Source organism: Struthio camelus, chromosome W (genome assembly GCF_040807025.1).
Source record: "Struthio camelus isolate bStrCam1 chromosome W, bStrCam1.hap1, whole genome shotgun sequence".
In the NCBI taxonomy this organism is placed as follows: Eukaryota; Metazoa; Chordata; class Aves; order Struthioniformes; family Struthionidae; genus Struthio; species Struthio camelus.
This window is the reverse complement of record NC_090981.1, coordinates 60,227,326-60,250,490: the sequence shown is the minus strand read 5'-3', so window position 1 is coordinate 60,250,490 and position 23,165 is coordinate 60,227,326. Positions and strand designations below refer to the sequence as shown.

Here is a 23,165-nt window from a genome sequence, read left to right as displayed (position 1 = left end):
ATGTCCAGAACTAACCAGAATTAAGAAATTTGACATTGTGCTCTGGTGATCCCCAAAGATGGAAAAAACACTTTACAAGTATGCGTGTATACTTGTTAAAGGAGTCCAAACATATAACAGAGGGAAGCCAATTAAAAAGGTACTAAATACAGAAGACTTCAACTGCAGTGATTAGTGCTAGGTAATTTGCCCTGTGATAAATAAGCCATTCAAATCAGTAATAGACCTGAGGTTATTCCACAGCTTGAAAGCATTTCTCTGAACTTTATCTGGTATCATAGCAAGCGCCAATGTTTATAACTTAAATTTGGCCATGCTGCTCTATGTCTTCAAAGTTATCAATCCCAATAAGTGTTTGTAAAAGATAACCACGTTCTTCAGACATCACGCTGACCACTGCAATCACTCGATCAGCATAGGTGCAGCTTGGTGCAATAGCCAGGTGCAGCTCATAACTTCTTCTAAGTACTAAAATGAAATGAATAAATGAAGGAGAGTCCAGGTTCGATTTTTTTTTCCAAATCTGTGGAAAATAAATTACTTTTTTGGGGACTATCCCTATCCAAGGAACAAAATCCATCATCCAACAACTGTGAAAAATCTCAATTTCATCACTACAGTATTGAGAAGGAGGGGGAGAAGGAAGAGGAAAAGAGAAGAAAAAAATAATGATAGCTGAAAAAAACATAAAAGAAAACCATCAGTGAAAATTGCCCCTGAAACTTTGCAGAATTGTAACGGCTTTCTCTCGCTTAAATTGATTGGTGTAGCAATGTTATAAAATGACTATTAGGATTCATTGTGCACAACAGAAAGTGTGAAATGTCAGCAGACTATACAGCAAAAGTAATGGGTCCTGAACCCCTGTTAGTCAAAAATGATTTTGTTTCAAATTAGAAATTGATTTTTTTGGACACAAGCCCTTTACAGGCTTCCAACTTTTGTAGCTGCGCCTTGGAAGAGATTAACCTCGGCCACTGTTTGGGTCCAGGCTGATGATACCCTTTTGAAAGTTTCTTCACAGGGACTGCTTTTTAATGTTGGTATGGTCTTAACCAATAACACAAGTTATTTGTTCCTTTGAGAACTGCACCACATTTCTTCTCATTTTGCCATTTTCTTTATTTTTATGCTGACATATACAGCAAACTGGTTGACAAGTTTAAAAAAGAAAGCAAGCTACTTCATAATTGAACCACAGATTATGTTCAAGGCTTGGCAGTGAAACATCCAAGCTGCTTTTGTTACCAACCCTTTCTCCTCCTAAGAAAGGCTGTTTTCTCTGCTCTTTAAGCGGAGGTGCAAAGCTAAGGGAAGGTTAGATTCTAGTTGTACAGATATCCCTGTGTGGCAAAATATCAGGTTGTAATGGTGGAGCCATTACTTGGGGAGGAAAAGAATGTGAAGAAGATTACACTCGAAGAACACAGCCCACTGCACTTATTCCCTGCTTGCTGGAAAAGGAAAAAAAAAAATTGTTGAAGTAGCTTTTTGAGATTAAAGGGCTATTTCTTCCCTTCCATCAGGAACACCAACCAAGAAGATCACTTGTTATTTACAAGGCTTTCTACGCTATTACTTTAAACGTAGCTACCTTCTCTTGGGTTGTTTTAAGCAACTTGCAGTCCTCTCCCTTTAATCATGCATTTTGCTTATCCACTCCTGAAAACATAATGTATAGTTTCTAAATGCCATCAGCACACTCATGGAGGTGCAAAACAGTATGCTTCACCTTACCTTTCCTTGACCTGCTGGCTTCCCTCTTGGCCCGCATCAGAAGGGCTTGCCCATCTTCAACATTTGCACTAAAACCAACCGTCTTCTTCCCCGAATTGCTCTCGCCACTGCTCCCTGGTGGTTTGGAGACTTTGCTCACTGGTGGTGTCCTGGGAAAGTAATCTTCACATTTCGATACCGGTAAACTGGGTGGAAAGAAAGGTCACACACTATTACATGAGGCACTCACTGTTTTTACCATTACGCCTCGTCCTCTCGCTCACTCCCTCGCCAGCAGTGTAACCATTATACTTCCAGTTAAGTTTTTGCTGAATCCTTTCCTTGATGTTTGAATGCAGGATGCCTAAAGATGTTACTAACCTACTTTAAATGAAAGAGTCGATAGGATTCTTTGGTTATCAGTGAACGTATCCATTCTAGTTGCCTTTTCACTGCAGCTTTGCTAAACATTGGAAAGTATACATCTAATGTAATCTTGGATCATACATACGTAAGCTTATACAGGGAGACTGAACCAGAATTTATCTCCCTGATGACGAGTTAGACAGTTAGTGTACAGCTTATCTGAGGATACATGTTGTGGGCCACACTAAAGAAATTTTAGTCAATAGGAGCTTAATTAAGGAGGAGAGAAAGAAATGATGATTCAGTTTCTTATTACTAAACTTTAGAGGTATTTTGCACACAAGGTTCTCAGTTCTTTTGCCTGACTTATTGCTGCCATTCACATTGTCTGTGAAAGGAACACTCGCACTCAAAAAGCGAGATCCACACAGGCAAGAACAAGGAACAGCAAGGGTTGCAAGGATCTGGAAACAGGAGACAGGCCGACCCTGTGCAAAGAGGTAATGCCGAGGACTGCTTTCCTCAGTTCTGCCCTGTGGCAAGATTGTCTTGTTTCCATGTCGTAGTGCTCCAAATCCCAACTCCAGTCAACTTATCCATGCAAACACTAACAATATTTTGACAATTATATTTGCAGTCTTGCGATAGCTGGCATATTTCCTAAAGCATTAGGTCCTGGATTTCCTGAGTGCTTCAGACAAGGCAACTGGGATCAAGACACAGAAAGGACTTTGTCCTGCATGGTGGAGCAAGCTTGGAAAAAAACAGCTATTAAAAAAAAAATGCTCACTTTTCTAGGAAAGAGGGAAAGCAGAGAAGAATTTGTGGGAAGAAAACTGGGGTCATGGTTTGCAAAAGGGAAGCAGATATACTGGGGAAAGAAAAGGGGATAAAGAAACAGAGGCACATGAAAGTGCGACAGAGACAGACACCAAAAAACTGGTGAGAGAGCATGTAGTGCAGCAAGTGCGACAGTCTGGATAGAGGGAAAAAAAGAGAGCTAACCAAAAGAGCAATGGAGAATGCGATCCAGTAAGAACACAGCCTCTGCAGGGCTAGGCATGATCTTAAACACCTTGCACAAATAAAGCCAGGATGCAAATTTGTTAACATGAAGCACGCATGACTGTAGTCACTGCAGACACGCACAATCACAGAAAAGCTTCAGAGGTTACAGAAATCATCTTTCTCTCCGTAAACTGCAGTACAAATTACAGAAAAGCTTTAAAAGTGTTGGGATCTCACAGAGGCTGCCGTCCACAGATGCACACAGGACTGTAACTATCTCTGCTGCCTTATCAACATACATTTTCGTTACAGCTTTGACTGCTAGGACAACCTACCACTTCCACATTCTGCTCTCAGGGAAAAGACTACCAGTTTAAATGAGGATGTCCAACAGGCATATGTCATTAGCCCCATCATTGCTATGGAGTAAATATATATATATATATGTGTGCATGTGCATATATAAGATACATGTATGCATTTGTATATATGTATATATAAAATAAAAATTTGGACGATTCACATGGAATGAATACAGTTCATCCCAGGATTATACTGTTCTATTTGCAACCATGGGAGTAACACACAGCTTTCTTAAGTTAATACCAGAGCATACAAATCTTTTTTCTGTGTAAGTACCTATTTTACATGGGCAACCCAAAGAGCACTAACATGTTTACATTATTTGCAATATAGTTTTATGGAGGCTGATTCACAAAATAAAGATGTAAATACCTTTTACATAAAAGATTACACTACTGAAGTTACTGTATATCTGAAAAAAGCAGATATCTGATCTTTCCATCAGAAAATGATAGCTGAATTAAAAGTTTCAAATCATTGTGCTGTATAAGTCATTGCTCACTAGGGCCCACTGCGCCTGTTCGACAATTAGCATTACTCCTGTATCATTAATGCAGAACATTACATAATGGCTCATGACCTGTAACAACTGGCTGAAGTGTTGGACAAAACTCTGAATAACCTCTGTTTACTTTAGAGCTTCAAACTGCATGGCTGCTAACAATGTTGCAAAGTGCTATTAAACTTTGTGATGGACAACATTAGTAACTTATTTGAATTATACGAAATTAACCTACTAATCCCTGAAACGCAGAGTATAGCAAGAGGTGGGTTTGAACCCTAACAACTGATTAAAGAGGCTCAAAGATGTACCAGCTGACCAGATTGCTATGATAATGCAAGACTGGATATTTTATTCTTCTGTTTCTGGATGATTAACAGCAATTAAAAATACTGAGGTAGCCATTATTCAGATGCTTTCTGAGTCTAAAGTACATTTAATTACAACCTACGGATCTTATGTGAAGACAGTGACCTTTGTCTTACAGAGGAGGAGGAGGCGTTTACTCCGCTGGTTCACTGTGATACCTTTTAGATGGTGAGGTTACCTCCAGAATACTGAGTTGTGGTTTAGATAACGCTATGCCAGAGGGAATTCAAAGAGAAACAGACACGAGGAGGAAGTTGGAGGAGCTAATTTATGAGGAAATAACACAAGCAAGCGTATGTGGCATTTATAGCTCACTAAGCAATGAATTAGAGCCTGGTTCTTCAGTATTTAATCCAGGAAAGCTCACTCTAAAGTTTTGCTCAAGTAAGGACAGAGAATCGAACCTAAAAATGACAATGTTAGTCTGAGAGGTGAACAAAACAAAGAGGGAAAAGGATAATGTAGAGACATCCAAAAAAAAAAAAAAAGACATCAATAATTAGCAATGCACCAAAACCAAGAAAAGAAAACATGAGGAAAAAGCTGCTTCAGAAAAAACTTATTCATCTATGTAATAATTAGTAAAACTAAAGACATGACTATTGCAATCTGGGAAATTTAAAACTAACAAAGTCTAGAAGGATCAGGCAGACAGACTAAGAGACCAGATAGGTCCTTCTCTATTTTCAAATTTAGCAATCCATCATATCACTCCAACATAGCTTTTGTAACATAATATCCGGCAGGAAGTGCTAGCTGATGAATTTTCATAATATTCCCTGAAATCACACAACAGAGAAGACAGGCTGAATAAAGACCTTAGAAACCTACCTAACCTACACATTAAGGCAAGAGCGGCAAAGTAGTATAGTCAGAAAAGAAGCAAGCCTCAGCATCACTGGATCCTTACGAATACCGAAATACTTCAGCAACAAAGGAAAACACACCTTAAACATTTTGCCATTTTGTCTATGCCTCATATCGCGATATCCCTGCTGAGCTTGAATGGCAAATTTTAAATGTCATTCAGGACCCATGGAACACTGCTAGTATTTGCATTCCTTAAAAAGTAGAAAAACATTAACCTTTTGTTTTATTGAATTAAAATGCCATGGAAATGCTGATGTAGTCTTCAGAGACTGAAATACTTTTACAAAGAAGAATAGCTGTCATTTATTAGACACAAAGAACAATTACTTGATAGGATGCTTTCTGACAAAAAGCAGATTGGTATTCTCATCATAGAAAAGGCATTGTAAAAAAACCCAGCACAGACCTCTGAGACTTGAATAATTTAAAGCTGCATTTGGTGCAATTTGAATTTTTCTTTAGGGAGGCAAAGTTAAATACCTTTAATTTGTTCTAATTATTTCAAATTTGCAAGTTAATTATGGCTGATCATTAAATAACAAAAAGGACTATCGTCTCCATAGAGTTTTACCTCCTACCCTCTGCATTACTTAAGCTAGATTTTAGTATGCATGAATTAACTTTCTAAATAATCACACGGTTTGACTAAATGGCTCAGTAAAATGAGCTCTGATCCTCAGAATAAGCATTAATGGACATTAGAAAGGCTACTGGGACCCATGTTACTTACATTATAAGTATTTTTAATGGGGTCTTATTTACTAATCTTTATGTACTGTTCAAGTTAGGGCACCATACAGATACATTATTCTGCTTTAATAGAGGAAAGTCAGTTCTTCAAGATACTAAAACACATGTCCATTTAGAGCTAACTAAATTCATTTTTAAATTAATGCAGGAAAACTCTGACAGAATTTAACTTGCTTTATCTGCTCATCCTGATGAATCAATCCAGCATAATGGTAGCCTTGGTCTGCAAATGGAGTTTTACAGATCTACTGATATGCTAAGCTACTCAAGCAGCTAAGACTCTTGCCACACAGTAGTATATACTATCAAGGCGCGTATACCTAAAAGGTTTAATCTCTTTCTTACTCCATACCTAATGCTCCCAGTCATTGATTCTAAACTTGGATCCCCACCTTTCACTGAACTCTGATCTTTCCATGCATTTTTCAGTGTAGATCAGTAGTATCCAGAGAACATGACTACACTATAACTAGTCAGAAATCCAAGATGCGAGGCAACTCATGCCTCCAGTATGTATGTTCAACAGATGGCTGTCTTAATGGTACCCTGCTGCACCCTGTTGAGACAAGGGCTTGAGAGTTTTACCGTTATCAAACTAACAGATTGCCTTGATAGGTTAGCTCCAAAAAACAAACATGTTGGAATGCTATTTTCCTGTTTTGCAATTTCTGTTTTAAAAATAAAATAATTAACAGTTCATGCGTGCAATCTGCTGCAATTATATCAGGCCAAAAATGCATAACACTTAATGATGCAAAACTTGTGATAAGTAGGCCACCTAAACAATACGTTTTTGTAGCTGGAGTCGCTTTCGCCGTTTCAGGTGCAGTGTGACAAGCTGGCTGAAAACTACAATTTCTTTTCTCTTTTGGGCTGGCAGATTTTTAAGCCAGATCAGTTTTCAGAGCCAGCTCACTGTAAAGCAGCAGTATCGCAAGTGCTGGAACAATGGAGGAAGTGTCAATACATGATAGGATCTTCCCTTTCAACAGAGGTCCAAATTTAGGTCAGTTTAAATCAAGTTATCAAACTACCCCTTTAAACACTACCAGTTTCAAAGTGGGATTGACTGGGAAGTTGACTAACGTCCACAGTTCTGGTGAGACAATTAAGGAAGTATATACAGGAAGAAAAGAAGATCTGTAGAGTCTGGATGAGTGGCTGTAGGAAGTAACTTCATTGGTCTCCTGTGCCTCTTACAGGCCTTTCTCAGGCCTTCTCAGGTGTCTGCCCTATCAGGTGCAATTAATCCATGTAACCCTCTACTTCCTGAATGTCTAAATGCCTCAGAGTTTTCAAGTTTTTTTTTTTTTTTTCCTGAGAACTCATCAGGTAGGGGAATGCGATTACCCTCATCCAAACCTGGGAGCAGAAGTAAGAGAAGATAAGAAGCTGATCCAGTAAAGAACTTGGGCCCTGGGACAGCAGGTGAACAGACACAGAAGAGAATCAGGACAACTTCTGACCACTCAACTCACCAACAAAAGGAGACATCTAAAGGTAGTGCATACTCCATGTGGATCTGCTTAAGGCTAATCATGAGGAAAACCTTGACAACAGAGGTACAGTAGAAGGCCCTCCTTAGTGCATCTCCAGCTGCAACCTGGAACTCTCTTCTGAGGGGATACATCCTGCCCCTTCTTCCAAGCACAGCAGCAGAGAAACACATTGAGATGTAAGAGTCAGAAAAACACATGGGAGAGGAGGGAGACTGGTCAACTCACTGCTGCTTTTGTAGCGCTGTTACAGGGGTGGACAACCCAGCTCTACTCAGCCGTCCCGCTGTAACAGAGGCAGTGTTGCAGGCGAAAAGGAAATGCGGAAAATGAACTTTAGGGCCATCTCCCACCACCAAACACAACACCCTTGCATTCCTCATGACAAAAGCAATCTGTTCATGTCAGCAGATTAACAGCTTTCAAAATATTGTTAAAAATCAAAAGCCTTTTTAATGTAGAAACAAAAACTGCCTGAAAAAAAAGAAATCTAAGCTTAATGTTTTCCCCTCCCTTTAAAAACTAGGAAAAATATCCTCTTCTAACACAGACTTTGAAGGCCATATTCAAGTCTAGAGTGAGATTTCGTAGCCCAATTATGAAAACTGGCATTTTGAGGCTTATGTTAGACACATCAGCATATTAATGACACTGGTGGGATCCAGTGCATGTTAATAAGAGATAGCTGCTTTCCTTTCTAGAGAGTATGTTCATTTATAGTTTTGAGGTCTTCAGGACAGAGCTCATCTCCTTTCTCATTTATTTTTCTAGGTGAAAAGGTAGAAGGGCAGGGACAAATAAGGGAACATCTCCATAGACAATGAGACTTTTATAACTGAAATAAAAATATTATCCAACCTGCTTGTAATGAAGGGATTTTTTTCCTCACAGAAAATCATATGCAGACAGTGATTGCCCATAATCTACTTGTCCATGCGCACACGATATATTCCTGGGGAGTGATGTAGAGCTTTCAGCTCTTACAGTCATCTTCAGGTTCACTGTCCCTTAACTCAGTAACACATCTGGCTCAACTGGGTTCCTCTGACCTAGTATGTTCATTCTGTTATGTCTTTCTGTTAAACTCTCTCTCTTGGATTTGCTGCATTTCTTTCACTTCTCTCTCATCTTGGAGAAGTTACACTGGCAACTATGCTAAAAGCTTTTTCATATCTCATGCGGGTATCCCTAGCACATCCCTCAGTGTTTCACAGAGACCAGTTCCTTCCCCATTCCCTCAATGACTGGTGCTCAGAGTATTTAATTCCATCAGTGAGAACTGAGGCCATGTACGCCTTTAATTAGCAATGACCTATTAGATCATACGAGCCATAGGTGAAACCCTGGCCTCACTGAATCAATCAGAATATCGTCTTTATCCTCAATTAAATCACTATTTCACTTAATATATGCAGTTAAAGGTCCATTTGTAGCAAGTACTGAGTTAACTCCTGCCTAAAATTATACTCATTTGAAGCCCTGTCCTCTTTCTGCTTTTAGTTAGTTACATTTCAACTCCCCACCAGCACCTTTCCCTTGCATCTTAAAGGGTTGCCCTAATAAACAGTTGAAATAAGCTCCGACTACTTCCTTTTCCTCTGAATTCAAAGAAAAATCCAACATAAAGGTTTTCAGGTAGTCATACAGAAGTGACCACAAAAAGCAGACTGGCAAAACTTTAGCAGGACAAAATGCTATGACTGTGTGTTTGGCCTTTCTCATAGAGCAGAGCGGAGCAGCTGTCGCTGCAGCAAGCAGGGCTGTCAGCCTTCACAAAAGAAAGTCATGTAAACGTCAAGTCATAGGTATAAAAACAATCCTTCAAAACACTGTCTGTATATATGAAAAGCCTGCCTGGCTGTCACCAGTGAGAGTACCCAAGGAAATAATGCAAACTCCTGTTTAGGACAAACAAAGTTTTTGAACTAAATCCAAACTTCTCCAGTAGATCAAACTGCATAACTTTCTCCTTCCGGAGGAAGATCACATGCTCTTCAGAGAAATGAATGCCTGTCTTAGTGCTTTATCCTGAATCACTTTTGTCTGGCTGAGAGCTAGCCCCATTCGCAAGGTGCCCATTGAAATGCCATATGCAAGCATACGTTTCTCCTGAACAAACATCTCCCACATTAGAGGCCAATTTGGTTGCAATGAAGGCATAGGAGAATAACGCATCATCCCTTCTGAACTTGGCTCAAATTGAACAACATGTTTACCGTAGATGGGCTGCACAGCCAAAGAGGCTAAAAACAGGCTGCTGCTACACACTAAGATCTGCCTGAACGTGCAGCAGGTAACCAACAGCATGGTGCAAGAGTTCGCATATTTTCCTGTGCTAAGACAAGCGGTATATAAGCACTATCTCCTCCATATGAGTTTCCAGACAGGTTGATAGGTATTGATTGGTATTGCTAAAAGGAGCTTTTAGTAAATGAGCAGAAATTGCAAAAGCCCTTTTACTATCCATGGGTCATACCATGGAACAATCAGCTGTTGAAGAAAAATAACAATGTAGTAAGAGAGGGACACAGTAAGAGTTGGAAAGTAGACACTCAAAAGGCTTTCCAGTGTGCCCTACTAATGAAATACTTTGAAGAGATGCTTAATTAAAGCAATAGATATTTAGGATTGCACTCTTGTGTACAGATATTACAAGCGGCTTTGTATGCCCAGAAAATAGAGTTTTGGAGGATCCTATAGTGCCCATACATCACAGAATCGTTTAGGTTGGATGGGACCTCTGGAGATCATCTAGTCCAACCTCCCTGCTCAAGCAGGGTCCTCCAGAGCATATTGCCCAGGATCACGTCCAGACAGCTTTTGAATATCTCCAGCGAAGGAGACTCCACCTCCTCTCTGGGCAACCTGTTCCAATGCTCAGTCACCCTCACAGTCAAGAAGTTTTTTCAGGTTTAGGTGGAACTTCCTGTGGTTTCTGCCCGTTGCCTCTTGTCCTGTTGCTGGGCACCACGGAGAAGAGGCTGGCCTCATCCTCTTGACACTGCCCCTTCAGATACTTGTACACGTTGATGAGATCACCTCTCAATCTTCTCTTCTCCAGGCTGAACAGGCCCAGCTCTTGCAGTCTTTCTTTCTACATGGCCAGAAGTGTTATAAAATAACTTCTATAGCTGCTTCTCTTCATTGAGCAAGTTGCACTTCATAGATGCTAACTTTCAACACTCAGAAAACTGGCATGATAAATTATCTAAGTGAGGAAATGGAGGAGGAGAAAGTTAAAAATTTCTCATATTGATCGTAATGAAAATTAATGACCTGGGTAAATACATTAGCACCTAAGAATCCCGAGGTGAACTCCTGGGTCACCAACTATTCCCCTGATAGCACAGGGAACATGCTGCAGGGAAAATCTTTCACAAACACATCAAATCCCGTAACAAACACAATTAGGGTTTTTATCTTAGCTGTTCTTATGAAACAGCTGTCCTTGAATCTGAGTACTCTGGTGAACAGGAACCATTACCACTGAGCCGACATGGGAACACACTCACAGGACCCATCTTTTCCAATTAGAAATCTGTCCCTTTATTCTACTTATCTTTATCTATACCACAATGAATAAAGCATTTTAAGCATGGACTGTTACTGTTCTTCAGTGCGACAGGTCTGCCAGTGCTACAGTCTTACAGATCTTGGGATCGGCAAATCTGCTGTCTGGAGACTCTAAAGCTATCTATGCTTTGAAGCTATGCTATGAAGACATCCCAAATGCCTTCACACTAGAATCCTCTCAAATGGCATTATATACTATCCCACTTTTACTGGAAACACCCCTCCTGATGCATCTTTGAACTTCACTAGCCTTTGTTTTAAAGGAATAAATCACATCTGTGAGACACAGCCATTCTATGATTAAGTAGTGTATTAATGATTTACTACTACACTAGTACTCATTTTTATCATATTGCTTAGTAAAATGAAAACACTGAGATTGTTTATTGATCTGCTTTTAAAAAATTCTTATAGCCCAAACAGAAGTAAATAGAGAAGTAAGTCTTGGAAATCTACTCAGATTAGTGGATTATCATACTCAGCAGATGTAGATTTGACAAGGTAGCTCTTGGTAAATATCAAAAAAATTCACTTTTGGCAACTTAAATTGCCCTGAATCCACTAAAGTTACTTACTTCATAGAGCGTGATTGATGCCTAGTGACTGAAAAATCAGCTACTTATTGTAAGTATTTAAATATAGACTTAGATGCATAACTGAAGGCATACAACTCTAAAAAACTTGGTCTGTCTCTCACAAAAAAAAACCCACATCACAGTAAAGACTTCCTTTCAATGCAAGGATTTTACGTGAACATGACAGCATCACGAAATAGTGACTCAGTCAAGATGTTTATGGATCACGTTACACTTTTTTCTGTTTTTATATTCAGGGGAAAAAAAGGCATAATAAAATTGAAATCAGACAGGAATTATTCCATTGCCAAAAGGTAAGTAGCTCTTTTAAAACCATTTAGTGAAACTCATATTAGCACATATTAACATCCAATATCAAGTGAGGGGAAAAAAAATCAAGACCAGAGACTATATTAAGTGAAATTGTGGATTCTGTTCAGGTCCTGGGCTGCAGGTTCCCTGCCTGCAGAACCTAAACATTACAAAATATATTATGTGCATTTATTAGGCCAGACACAAACATCTTTGGACATGTTAGTTACTGTAACAGCTGGCAAATGAAAAGTAAATTATATTTTACCAATCAAAAGAAATGAACTGAAGTGTTGCAAGTCTTCTCTTCACATAGGTTTGTTAAAATCTGTTTGGAAATATCAGTCCAGAACAGCAACCACCAGTGCCTTTACAGCCTTATGATACGCCTCTTTTAGAGGCTTGTGTATATTTGTGTTGCCTAACCATCTTAGCCTTTTTGAACATACAGGTGGTATATAAATTTAGCCCATGTCTCAAAGACTACTTTCTGAAAAAGAGGCAAGATGTACATGCAGAGGATGGGAGCACAAAGTTAAAAAAGGGAGTTAAAAAAAAAAAGGGAGTTAAAAAAAAAAAAAAAGGATTAACTACACTTTGATCAAACAGAAGGAACTGCAGTTACATAAAGAGATGAAGCCTGACACTAAGCCTAACAGAAGGCTGAAGTTACTTGCACGTCGCTTTGGTTCAAACTCTTAAGTATGCTAGAAACCATACGTAAACTTTTCTACACAGACTTGTCACTTCAGTTACATTATAATACTAATCTCCTTAGGCCACTGGTTGTATCTTTAGAGTATGATTCAGATTTTAGGGGGACACACCAGGCAGAGATCATCCTTTCAGCCAGTGGAAAGAGAGGGATTAGTTCACAGTGCTAGAGAGCATCGTTCCTTACTATCAGAAGCTCACACTAGGATTGGGGGTGAGGAAGAAAAAGTGCAAATTCTGAAAAAGAGAGGCTTGTAGAGGTAAGATGTGAAAGAGGAAAGATCTAGTTACAAATAGATAGCCAGAGGTAACGTATCATCGTGAAATGACTCGGTGGTTTCAAAAGTCAAAAAGAACTAGGGAATGTGGTAGGAGCAGATAGCCAAAAGTTCAGGTAACACCAAGAAAGTGTTGAGTCTCAAGTAACTGAAGAGCAGAGAAGAGGAGGTGGCAGAGAAAATAAAATGAGAAAGAGCAGTGTAGTTTTTTGCAGAGCCTTACAGACTGATACTATAGATATGAAGCTTTGAAGTAGGGTTTCAGAGAAGTTTGTTCAGAATCTGTCACCGCTACAACAAAAATACTGATTTTGATAGCTTATTTTGAGGGAGAAGAATGAGTATTGAGCAGCCAGAGAAGATTTTACAGTAGTCAAGGTGCAAGACAAAGGACCAGAACAAGGGGTAGTGTTTTAACTGTTGACGCAATAAAAGTATGCTTTTTCTGCAAAGCAGAAAGGCTGCCGACAACTATTGCAGCTTCTAGATACAGAGGGAGAAGAAGAAGAATGACCCTGAGGTTACAAGTCTGAGTGACAGAGAGGATGTGTTATCAAAATCAGAAGTGAAGAGAGAGTCAGAAGAAAAAGTAAGGAGTTCTGTTTTGGCCAGATTAGGAACGATCTGAAGGCAAAACAACCAGGATTATGTGTCACGGAGGCAGTCAGATATGCAAGACTAGACGGAACAGAGCAGAGGGCTTAAGAGTTATTGGCAGAGATGATAGTCAAATCCGTGTAACTGGATGTTGTCATCTAGGGATATGGGTACAGAAATCTTCGGGCAGATCAAGGAATGACTAAATCCCTTCCCTGCCACCTCACAGAGGTTCATACCTAGTTCTGAAAGAAATTAGCTAAAATAGTGCTGCAAAAACATGCATAAAAAAACTCTGTCTCTCCATAAAATCGAAAGATCATACTGTTTCTAAAATTAGGGCAACCACTAAATGAAAGTTAACCCGAACAATAACTTTAGCTAAACTTTAGGTCACATGCATTTAATATAATGAGATGAAGAATATGAAAAGGCCATTCATAATGGAATTCATCGAGTTAGGAATGCCATGCTTAGCTGCCTTAAAACATATAATTAATGATCCTATAAAAATACAGCAGTACGAACTCTCCCGGCTGCCCGCAAAACTGTTCTTTATGCTGGGTAGGGCAAGCAAGCATCTGCTTCCACAAATACTGCCCTTTGAGAAGCTGAAAAGCTTTTTTCTCCTGTTCCATCAGGGACCACATTGCCATTTCCATGACATGCTGAGCTTTGAACCGTTACCCAAATCAGACTATAGCATTTGGTAACCCAATACACATCTGTCACGATAGACTGGTTGTTGGTGAAACGTTAAAGAAAAAGTCATTTAATGACTCTTCCATTGCTTCTAATACCCCACCTTCCTCTAGATTATTTATAATCCCCGCTAAACCCATCCTATGCCTATAGTCTTTTAACACAACAGAGAAATACATACTGTCTGGAGATCTGTCTTGCTTTATACCACTCCCAACCATTTGGTACAACAAAGGACGTTCTCTCTCCATCAAAAGGCCTGATCCCTCCTGAAGCCTTGATGCTCAGATTCAAGGTTAAAGGATTAAGGCCTGAAGCATTGAGTACCAGAGGAAAGGAAGCCAAATATCAAAAGAAACACAAAAATCGATCCCCTTCACCACAGGAGCAGCACAAAGAACAAATCAGCTGGGCTGAATCTAAAATTTTCTCTGTGTGGCTCTCAAAAATTAGCACGGTTACAAACGTAACGGCTAGTTCTGCAAAACCTCAGCGCCCAGGTAAAGCCACAGAGTTCAGGTCAGTATACCAGCACAGTCTGGAAAGTTTTATGTTGCAAACAAACAAAGTGCACTTCAGAGAAAGTGAGAGGCAGAGACAGCAAGTGAGCGAGCATGTGTGTCGTTATCTTTACATGTAGTCTGAATATCTGCAAGTGACAGAATCTAATATTTACTGTAGTTTGCCTTTTGCTTCAATTCGCTGTGTGCTGAAGCGCAGCCAAGGTCACAAGAGGGGTGGGGGAGTGGGTTTAGCTTAGCGCAGCTGTGATCGTGGCCAGAACAGCAGGGTACAGAGGATTTCTTCCTTAACTTTGTAATACCAATGGCTTTTGTTCTTAGTCCTGCCCCATCAGTTCTGATATAAGCTTTTCAATGGCATGAAAGTTGTACGGGTGGGTTTACCTTCTCCTAATTTAAAACTACCTTCCAGAACGTTTTGTTTCAGAAGATTTTTCTTGACTTTTCCAACTCGCAAATTTTTGGGACACACAAATATATAAATTAAACATCATCTTCTCTTCATTCAAGATTACTCTTAAAAATAAAAAGCAACCAAGTGATATGTCTGGAAAAGTAATCCACTCCAATTTATAAAAATAGAATTCAGGTTTTCAAAATTCAATTCAGGCAGTAAACTAACAGTGTCTACATTTTCCTGTAAAGGAGGCATCTGCAAATGACTTGCAAAAACGTCTCTCACTGTCTGCAAGTGTTGGCAAGGAATAAACTCCTTCAGGAGATGCATGAATTTTAAATATTTCAACCCAAGGAAAAAAAACCACCGAGCGTTGTTAGTTGTGATGCATGATGTAACAGAACTATACACGTGCAGAAGACTTGCAGGAAATGCAAGTTCTGTGAAAATATCAAAGTACTCCAGTTTTTGTGAGCCTCTTGCCAATGATTCAGTCCCATGCTCAGAAGTGTTTCTAACACCAGAATTCCCATGCTTTTTGGAGACCTCACCTACAAATTAGCTCCATCTGTCTACTAAAACTACTCACAGTAGCTTCCAGTTAGGTCTAATGCCTACAGTCTGTCAATAGGCTTCTGGCTCAAGGTTATTTTGGACTGTAATGGTAATGATGTAATACTGCTGTTTGCAGCGTATGTCATCATGGGGACAGAATCAGCATAATTCAGGTAAATGAAAGACAGACAGCTTCAAAACCCTCTCACAGTTCAAAGTAAACCTGAAAATGGGATTAGCGAAGCAACCAGGTCAGGGGAAACGAACTCCTCGCTCCCTACTCTGACAAGGATCGCCGTCTGCCTTAAAAAAATATAATCCCCCCCATATACCTTAAAAAAAAAAAAAAGTCTAATTCCCTCCTCCCCTCCCATCTAGCAATAAGCTTTTAGTTATCATGTCGGAGCAAAATCCTTCATCCTGAACCAGAAAGCCTACTACCTTCAGAGTCTGCGTGTGGCACTAATGAAGCAAAAACGTATATCTAATCCTGCATATACTCTCCTGTTATGTCACAATAGACTACAGCAGCCATCTGTTGGAGAGATGCTGTGGCTATATATATCCAGACTGCTCCATGAGTGAAAGAAAAATTCCTATCTGCAACTAATTCCGCATTTGCACTTTTGGCAGATCTGTAAGCACTTTCTTACTGGCCAAACAAGTGTTCGCTCTGCAAATACCCCATCTAAAAATGATACAAACTTCAACATAAAATACTCTAGCGCAGAAAAGAAACTTGGGTGTTAAAAGGAACACTAACAAGTGGGTAAGCAGTTTCCAGATATACAGATTTTATGAGCCATTTGCAAAGCACAGTTGATTCCAGTTCGTTTTAATGTGCTAGCCTGCCAAACTTCCAAACAGTGAAGAGACTGGGGTGGGGGGGGAAGGAATCCCAGCAAACTGTATTCAATAAATTCATAAAAGTTGCCCGAGTACTACCTAAGCTTAGTAGATACAAATCTAGAGACCAAGAAGAGCTCGCAGATGAACTGAAGTTTGACAGGTCTCAGACAGAAAGCAAATTCTGCTCCTGGCGACAGTTTCTGCTCCAGAGGCTCGGGACGCGGATGACAGGAGGTGATACGTGCCACCCCTGAGGAGAACTGACAAAAATACTCCCAATATGGAGCACAACGGGTGCTGCTACCGTGATTGACTTGTAAATACCGGTTCCCTTCAGCCACTGGAATAACAGGGACTGGGCAAGTGAGGTCCAAGGTGGCAGAACTGAGAGACTGCGTGTGATTTTTCTTTTATTTTTAAACTAGCAGAGGGGTGGGTGGGAAAGATCGCGCACAACAACAGCATGTGCCTGGAACAGCAGGGGGAGCTGCAAGGCCGCATTCTTCTGCATTTGCATTTAATTGCGGCGAACATTTGGGCACAAAAGCAGAAGCACGCTTGCACACCGCCACAGAAAGATGCCTATATGTCTAACAAGCCTCAAAAAAAAAAAAAAACGGTGTGTATAACAAAGTGCTGAACAAGAAGCAAAAGATAATTGTCACCTTCTCTTACAAGATAATAAAAATAGCTACACTGTAAACAAAACCTTCTAAAAGACTCCTGATAGCATTCCCTCCTGGAACTATCACCATAGCAATGAACGTTCAAACAGAGGGAAAGTACTACTGAATTCTGTGTCTGATATGTTCAACTAACTAAAAATATAAGCAGGAAAAAATACAAACTGGCGATACAGAATGAAGCACACACGCATAAAAAGCCGTCAATTAAATGAAAGGTGGCAAACGACACCTGGAAATCTTTACTACTCCAGGAAAGAAATCCTTTAAACGGGTAGCATACATTGAAAGAGTGCCTCTAGATAACAATAAACCCCATTCGATACTTGTTGTATCCAACAATTCCTTGCACAGGTCAGCGTGGAGGTGCAGTGGCAGCATTGTGCAAAATCCAAGGAAAGGAGGCGTATTACAGAGAAAGCAGTAAAAAGCTGTGCCAGCAGAGCTGTACAGGAAACCTGAGAACTGGATAAGCAGGGAGCTCTACAGACTAAGATTTAGGCACACAGCACTACCCAGGGAAGAGTACTTGTAAAGCAGCAAACTATATCTTCTCTAGCTGGTGCTATTAAATAGGTCTTATTTCCATGATATACAACGTTCAGATTCAAAGTTAAGATTAAATAAAGGCGAGGAGAGTGGATTGTTTTAAAATTCCTCTCCCAGATGCAGACGTCAGGAGCACACACAAAAGCAGGTGCCGGGTGTATTGATCCTACTGAATACGCATGGAGTGGGTACTTGAGCATGTACCAAGCATCTGCGTCTGGGAGATGGAAAGCGCTTTGTAAAAGGCCTTTTTATGCTAAACAAATGCATCAGGTTATGTTTTTATTTTGAATATTTTAAAGCACAGCGGGGAAGGCTTGAAAAGAAATTATACAGACAACCAGACACCTTGCCATTAATTGTACAAGTTACTATCTCCATTGCTGCAAATCTGCTGTGGGCTCACTGAGGAGTGCTCCATGCTGCTGAAAACCATCCTCCATAAAACCTGCTGCTCTGACTGCTGCGCCTTAGAGAACCGGAGATGTCGTGCCTGAAGACTCTGCGGGTCCCCAGCGCTGGCCCAGCTGCATGCAGACAAAGGGGCACATCCTTCCCAAGCCAGCTCCTCTTTCACCATACCCAGCAGGGCAGGGGCAAATTCAACACTGCAAATTCACACAAGGACAATCCAAAGAGGCTGAGATGGACAGCAGTGGCTGATTTCAGTAATGAAAAAGAAATCATAATGGTACACACAGAAGAGAAAACAAAACAGACATCCACTGGCAAAGTTAGTTGTAATTTGAAGTATTCCCCCAGGTAAAAGCTTTCCCCTTTCACAAGCAGGCTTATTATGACCAAAAACGGAAACAAAGATCAAACTCTGCTCTGTTTTTGCTCATGGATTTTTTTTTTTTTTTTCAAGTAAGGAAAAATTAATCCCTACAGGAGATGACAAGATGCCTTTTAAAGTACATATCTCATTTCTGACTACAATTACCTTTCAATAGCCTGGCACAGCTGCACACTCCTATTTGCTTTTTGTTTTTCATTAAGGGCTCCTCTATTATTTGTGCCCATCCTATAGCATTTATGCCTGCCAGTGATGCACATTCCCTTGCCTACAATTTTTCCCACAGATAGTAGAGAATAAATTGCAATTAGATTTTCGTAATTGTAGATAATTAACTCAAAATGAGCTGTTAATTATAAAAAACCCTATGTTTTCCAGTTCCTGATTATATTATTTATTTTTCTTCTAAATTCCACTATCTCACTTCAACAAGTTCAATATTTTAAAGGACTTTCACCATTTCCTTTAAAACTCCAGGATATTTCTAAGCTAAGTTTTGCTTAGTTGAAGATTGAAATCAAGTGTCACACTGAGAGGTTTGCTCGAGGAGCTCTCATGTATGAACTGGAAGTCAGAGAGGGCTGATTTTCCACTATGGTTCTGAGAGCATTTGCTGTAACAAGAACCCCTTGGAAGGTCAATATGGAGAGGAAAAATAAAAAAAGAGACAGAGAGAGAAACAGAGAGAAAGATGGCTCCAAAAAAAGATGTATTCCTACCATCTCATCACCCTTTCTCAGCCCTAGCCACACACTTGCACACCCTCCCTCTATACTGAAGAAAACATTGTTTACATATTCAAATGCATGAGAGAGACATATGGACTTGTCTTCCTCAGCCTCTTTCAGCCTTACATTAGAGTAAATTATTTAGGGAGCGTTCATCTGGTAACCTTTGCAAAACTGAAGGTGGCATATAAGGAAAAAAAAAACTTCCAAGTGCTTTGCTGCCAAACTTTGGAAACAGCTGGTAGGGCAATTTGGGACGGCTCAAACACATACTAACTTTGAAAAATTATGGTAGGTTGAATCACGGGAACGAAGAGAGGGTGGGGAACCTTTCCAAATCTGGAACTCTCATTTTGTAAAATGCACAGGTTTTCTTCATTTTCCCTGCTAGGCTACATAGTTTTTTGCAGATTTTTGGCAAACTGTTACCAAGAAGCCCTACAGATGTTCTAGGTTATATTTTTCCTCTAAGGAGCTCAATGCTACTGCATATTAAACAAACGAAGACTCTACATCTCTTTTGTTACAGTGATCACATTTTGATCATTGCAGTCCGTGTGGAAACGAAACAAACAAAAAATAAGTCAGAATACGAGGAATATGCTAGTACTGCATAGCAGCGAAGCACCTAGTTAAGCCGCAAGTATTTCAAGGAAACTAACAACTTGTGGTGCTCTGGAGAAAGAAGACTTTTCCCTTTTCAGTGAAGAGGGATTTCAAAAAAAAAAAAATCAATATCAATCGAAGTTAAAAAGAAAAATAAAGGCACGATTTGACCCTTAGTTCATAAATAAACTAACAGTTCTTCCAGGATTCTCATACCAGAAGTGGAGAGAACAGCTTATTATTTTAAAGTCTTCTCTTGTCCTTAAGGAAGGGACCACTCAAAGCACAACCGCTCTTCTTGCTCACCAAATGGGATAATTGAGTTAACACAGTTAAAATACAGAACAAGCATTTGTAACTTTCTCAGAGAGAAAAAACCTCTCAAATCTACATTTTTCATTTGTTGCTTTTCTAATATGCCAGCATCTTCTTTCAGTGGTAACAGGAAATGCAACAAGGTGTAACATACAAAACAACAGTAAGTTCATATAAGAGTTTTAAATAGCATGCAAAATTGAGACAAAGAGTTAAAAATTAGCTTCATTCAGCTATTTCCCAGCTATTTCAGTGGTAGTTTGCTCTGATTACACCGATACACAGGTGCAAAACAGTATTTTAAAAAGCAAGTAACTCACTAGCAGTAAGAGATTTTTACATCTAAAAGAGGACTTGTAACAAAACTTCATTGGATTATTTGTAATCATTTCTATCTGTGAGTTTAAGGTCAATATATTTGTTACATCAGATCTAAGTGAAGACTAAAGAGATGCTGTGATTTTAAATGAAAAATAACAAGCAAGAACAGAACCTTAGATTTTGTGAAAACTTCACTTTGTACTGAGCTAGGGTAACATCCTTACAAGATGCCACACAAAATCTGAGACCGCCACAGGAAGCAAATCCCCAAAACCTGAGTAGTAATAGCTCAGCACTTGATCCACAAAACCCAAGAGCCAAGGAATTTTATCCTTCCTGAGGGGAAAAAGCAAACATATAAACACATAGACTTGGCAGTCAATAACACATTGAGAGTCCAGAAGATATACAGAAACTTAGAACAACTTAAAAGCAGAGAGAAAAATTACCTTAGTCCCATGCTGGTACCATTCATCATCAGATCAAGTTCTCCTGGTGCTTCACCAATGGGCACATCTTCTGAACTAGGTACTTGGCCTCTAAACCTGGAAAAGCAGAGTTAACTGGCTTTGAAGCTGGTAAAATCATCATACTGGGAACTGAGCACAAAATGGTGAGTTGTGTGGCCAGAAACAGGGCATGTAATCATGTTAAATGCAGAAGCTTTCACAACTCTTCTTGTGCTTTTAAAAGTACTTTTGTTTTGGAAAGCTGACTTATGTGCAGTGCCTTGCTTCTGATGGTTACCATTAGGAAAAAAGATGAGAAGAATTTAATTTACTGGTTTCTAAAGGCCTGCTCCTTTGAGTATATGGTCACAGTTTCCAGTAACAAACATTCCTGTTTGGCTCAGCTTACAGCTCCAGCAGCACCAGAGCTCAAAGGCATCATGAGAGCTGCATAAAACATAGGAGATGGGTCTGTCTCCTGAAACTACGGCCCCACAGATGATACTCTGTTTTAAGGGATAACTCTTTTTCTTTCCTTTTTCCAGTGAAGACAGTAAAACAGTTTTCCCTCTCTATCTGAATAAAATTCCTGTTTCCAGGACTCATCCAGACGTATCCCCATTAATGAGAAATAATATTTTGCCATTTCTGGAACTCTCATCTATTCTGGTGTGGTTGACATCAGTAGGAGTCATTGAACTGCCCCCTTCCCCGTGCACACATCACTTTTTTTGACAGCTGAGCAGCTATGTCACATGCAGAGAAACAGCAATCAAAGTACTATGCTCACTTGAGGCTAAACAGGGAAATGTGGGGAATTACAATGCAGTTATGATGCACTGTGGCCAAAAAAGATCAATTCGTATTCTTGCTAAAATAGAAGAGTTAATAGCCAGTAATTGCAAATGGTCAGACCTCTTACTTGTGATTCAATGACAATACTTTCAGCAGCTCATACTGGACCTTATACAGGACTCCACCCATGCAGAAGGACAGACAAAAATAAAGAGTCCTAGTTTTGGAAGGTGGATTTTTGTTGTTGTCATTTTGTGTTTTTTAACTGTCACGATGTTAAGAGATGAACTAGGTTAAAGCCTTCTGACAAGGCAGTAAAAGTATTCGAGCTGAGCTAAACAAATTTTTATTGTCTGTAGTACATAAAATTATCCTACAGCTAAAACTGAAATAGAACTATGATGTTTAAGAGATTTACCTGTAAATAGCAAATATTTTTTTCTAAAAAGATTGATTTCTTTTTAAGACCAAGTACATTATATTTTAGTTGATTTTCTTGGAAAGAACATGGCAAACATGCATTTACTTGCACCTCTGGAAAGAGACCACAAAAATACTTTGAGCTTTTAGATTGATCATATGTGATTTCCTCTCATAGCATTTTTTTTAAACTAACTACAGCTCTGCAAAATATGCAATTTTTCACCAAAAAAAACTAGCTAAAATCAGCACAATGATATTAACAGGAACATCATTATAGAGGTATTTAATGTTGCTTTTTGGGGAGCAGATGATGCCTCACAGAAAGCTAAAAATTATCCATTAAAAAAAAAAAGAAAAGAAAAAAAGCACTCAGCCTGTATGTCCTTCCTATTCTACTTGTTTTTCAGTACATGCATAGAATTAAGGTATTTGATGATTAAGAATCCATCTGTTCCTACTTATTTATCACCTGAAGTCATAATCCTTTGTTTGTGACCTCAGCCATTTTCAACACACACACACAATTGTGATTGCCTCTGATAAAACAGGCATCTTAAAAGCTAAATAAACACACTCTTTTCTATGTAAGATACAGTCCAACAAGACAAATTAAAGACCACCACAATTTCAGTGTTCAATGTTAAGAGTTTGGAAAGTAACCAGAGGGCTGAGATCAAGAAGAGAAAGTGATATATTCCTCCGTGGTGGTTATATGTGTGTGTAGGAAGTGGGTCATATAACGCAGACTCTTGTGGGATGCTGTAAGCAGCTACCATATTAAAATAGTATCTAAATCAGCACTCTTTTGAAACCATCCTACTGCTTCTTCTGGTTCTTCTAAAAAACTGCTAGATTTTCCCCATTGCTTTCCCTTCCTAATGTTGAACTCTTGTACTCAGCTCAGTTACAGTGGCTAATACAACTTTCCCTTCTGCGGCTTCAACACACCCACTTTCATTCTTCCTCTCCAGTCTACGTAACGTGATA

The 23,165-nt window shown here is 39.4% G+C and overlaps 1 protein-coding gene across 7 annotated transcripts in view; it reads right to left on the bottom strand.

The window, feature by feature from the left end:
• The window catches only part of LOC104138537 (protein hinderin), a 173,613-nt gene that overhangs the window by 35,242 nt on the left and 115,206 nt on the right, over positions 1–23,165 (bottom strand). For all 7 annotated transcript variants that reach the window (XM_068924828.1, XM_068924822.1, XM_068924827.1 and 4 more), the window contains 2 exons: positions 20,961–21,056; positions 1,738–1,922 (listed from right to left, as the gene is read on the bottom strand). In XM_068924828.1, coding sequence (XP_068780929.1) covers positions 1,738–1,922; positions 20,961–21,056 — 281 coding nt within the window. The remainder of the gene's footprint in view (positions 1–1,737; positions 1,923–20,960; positions 21,057–23,165) is intronic.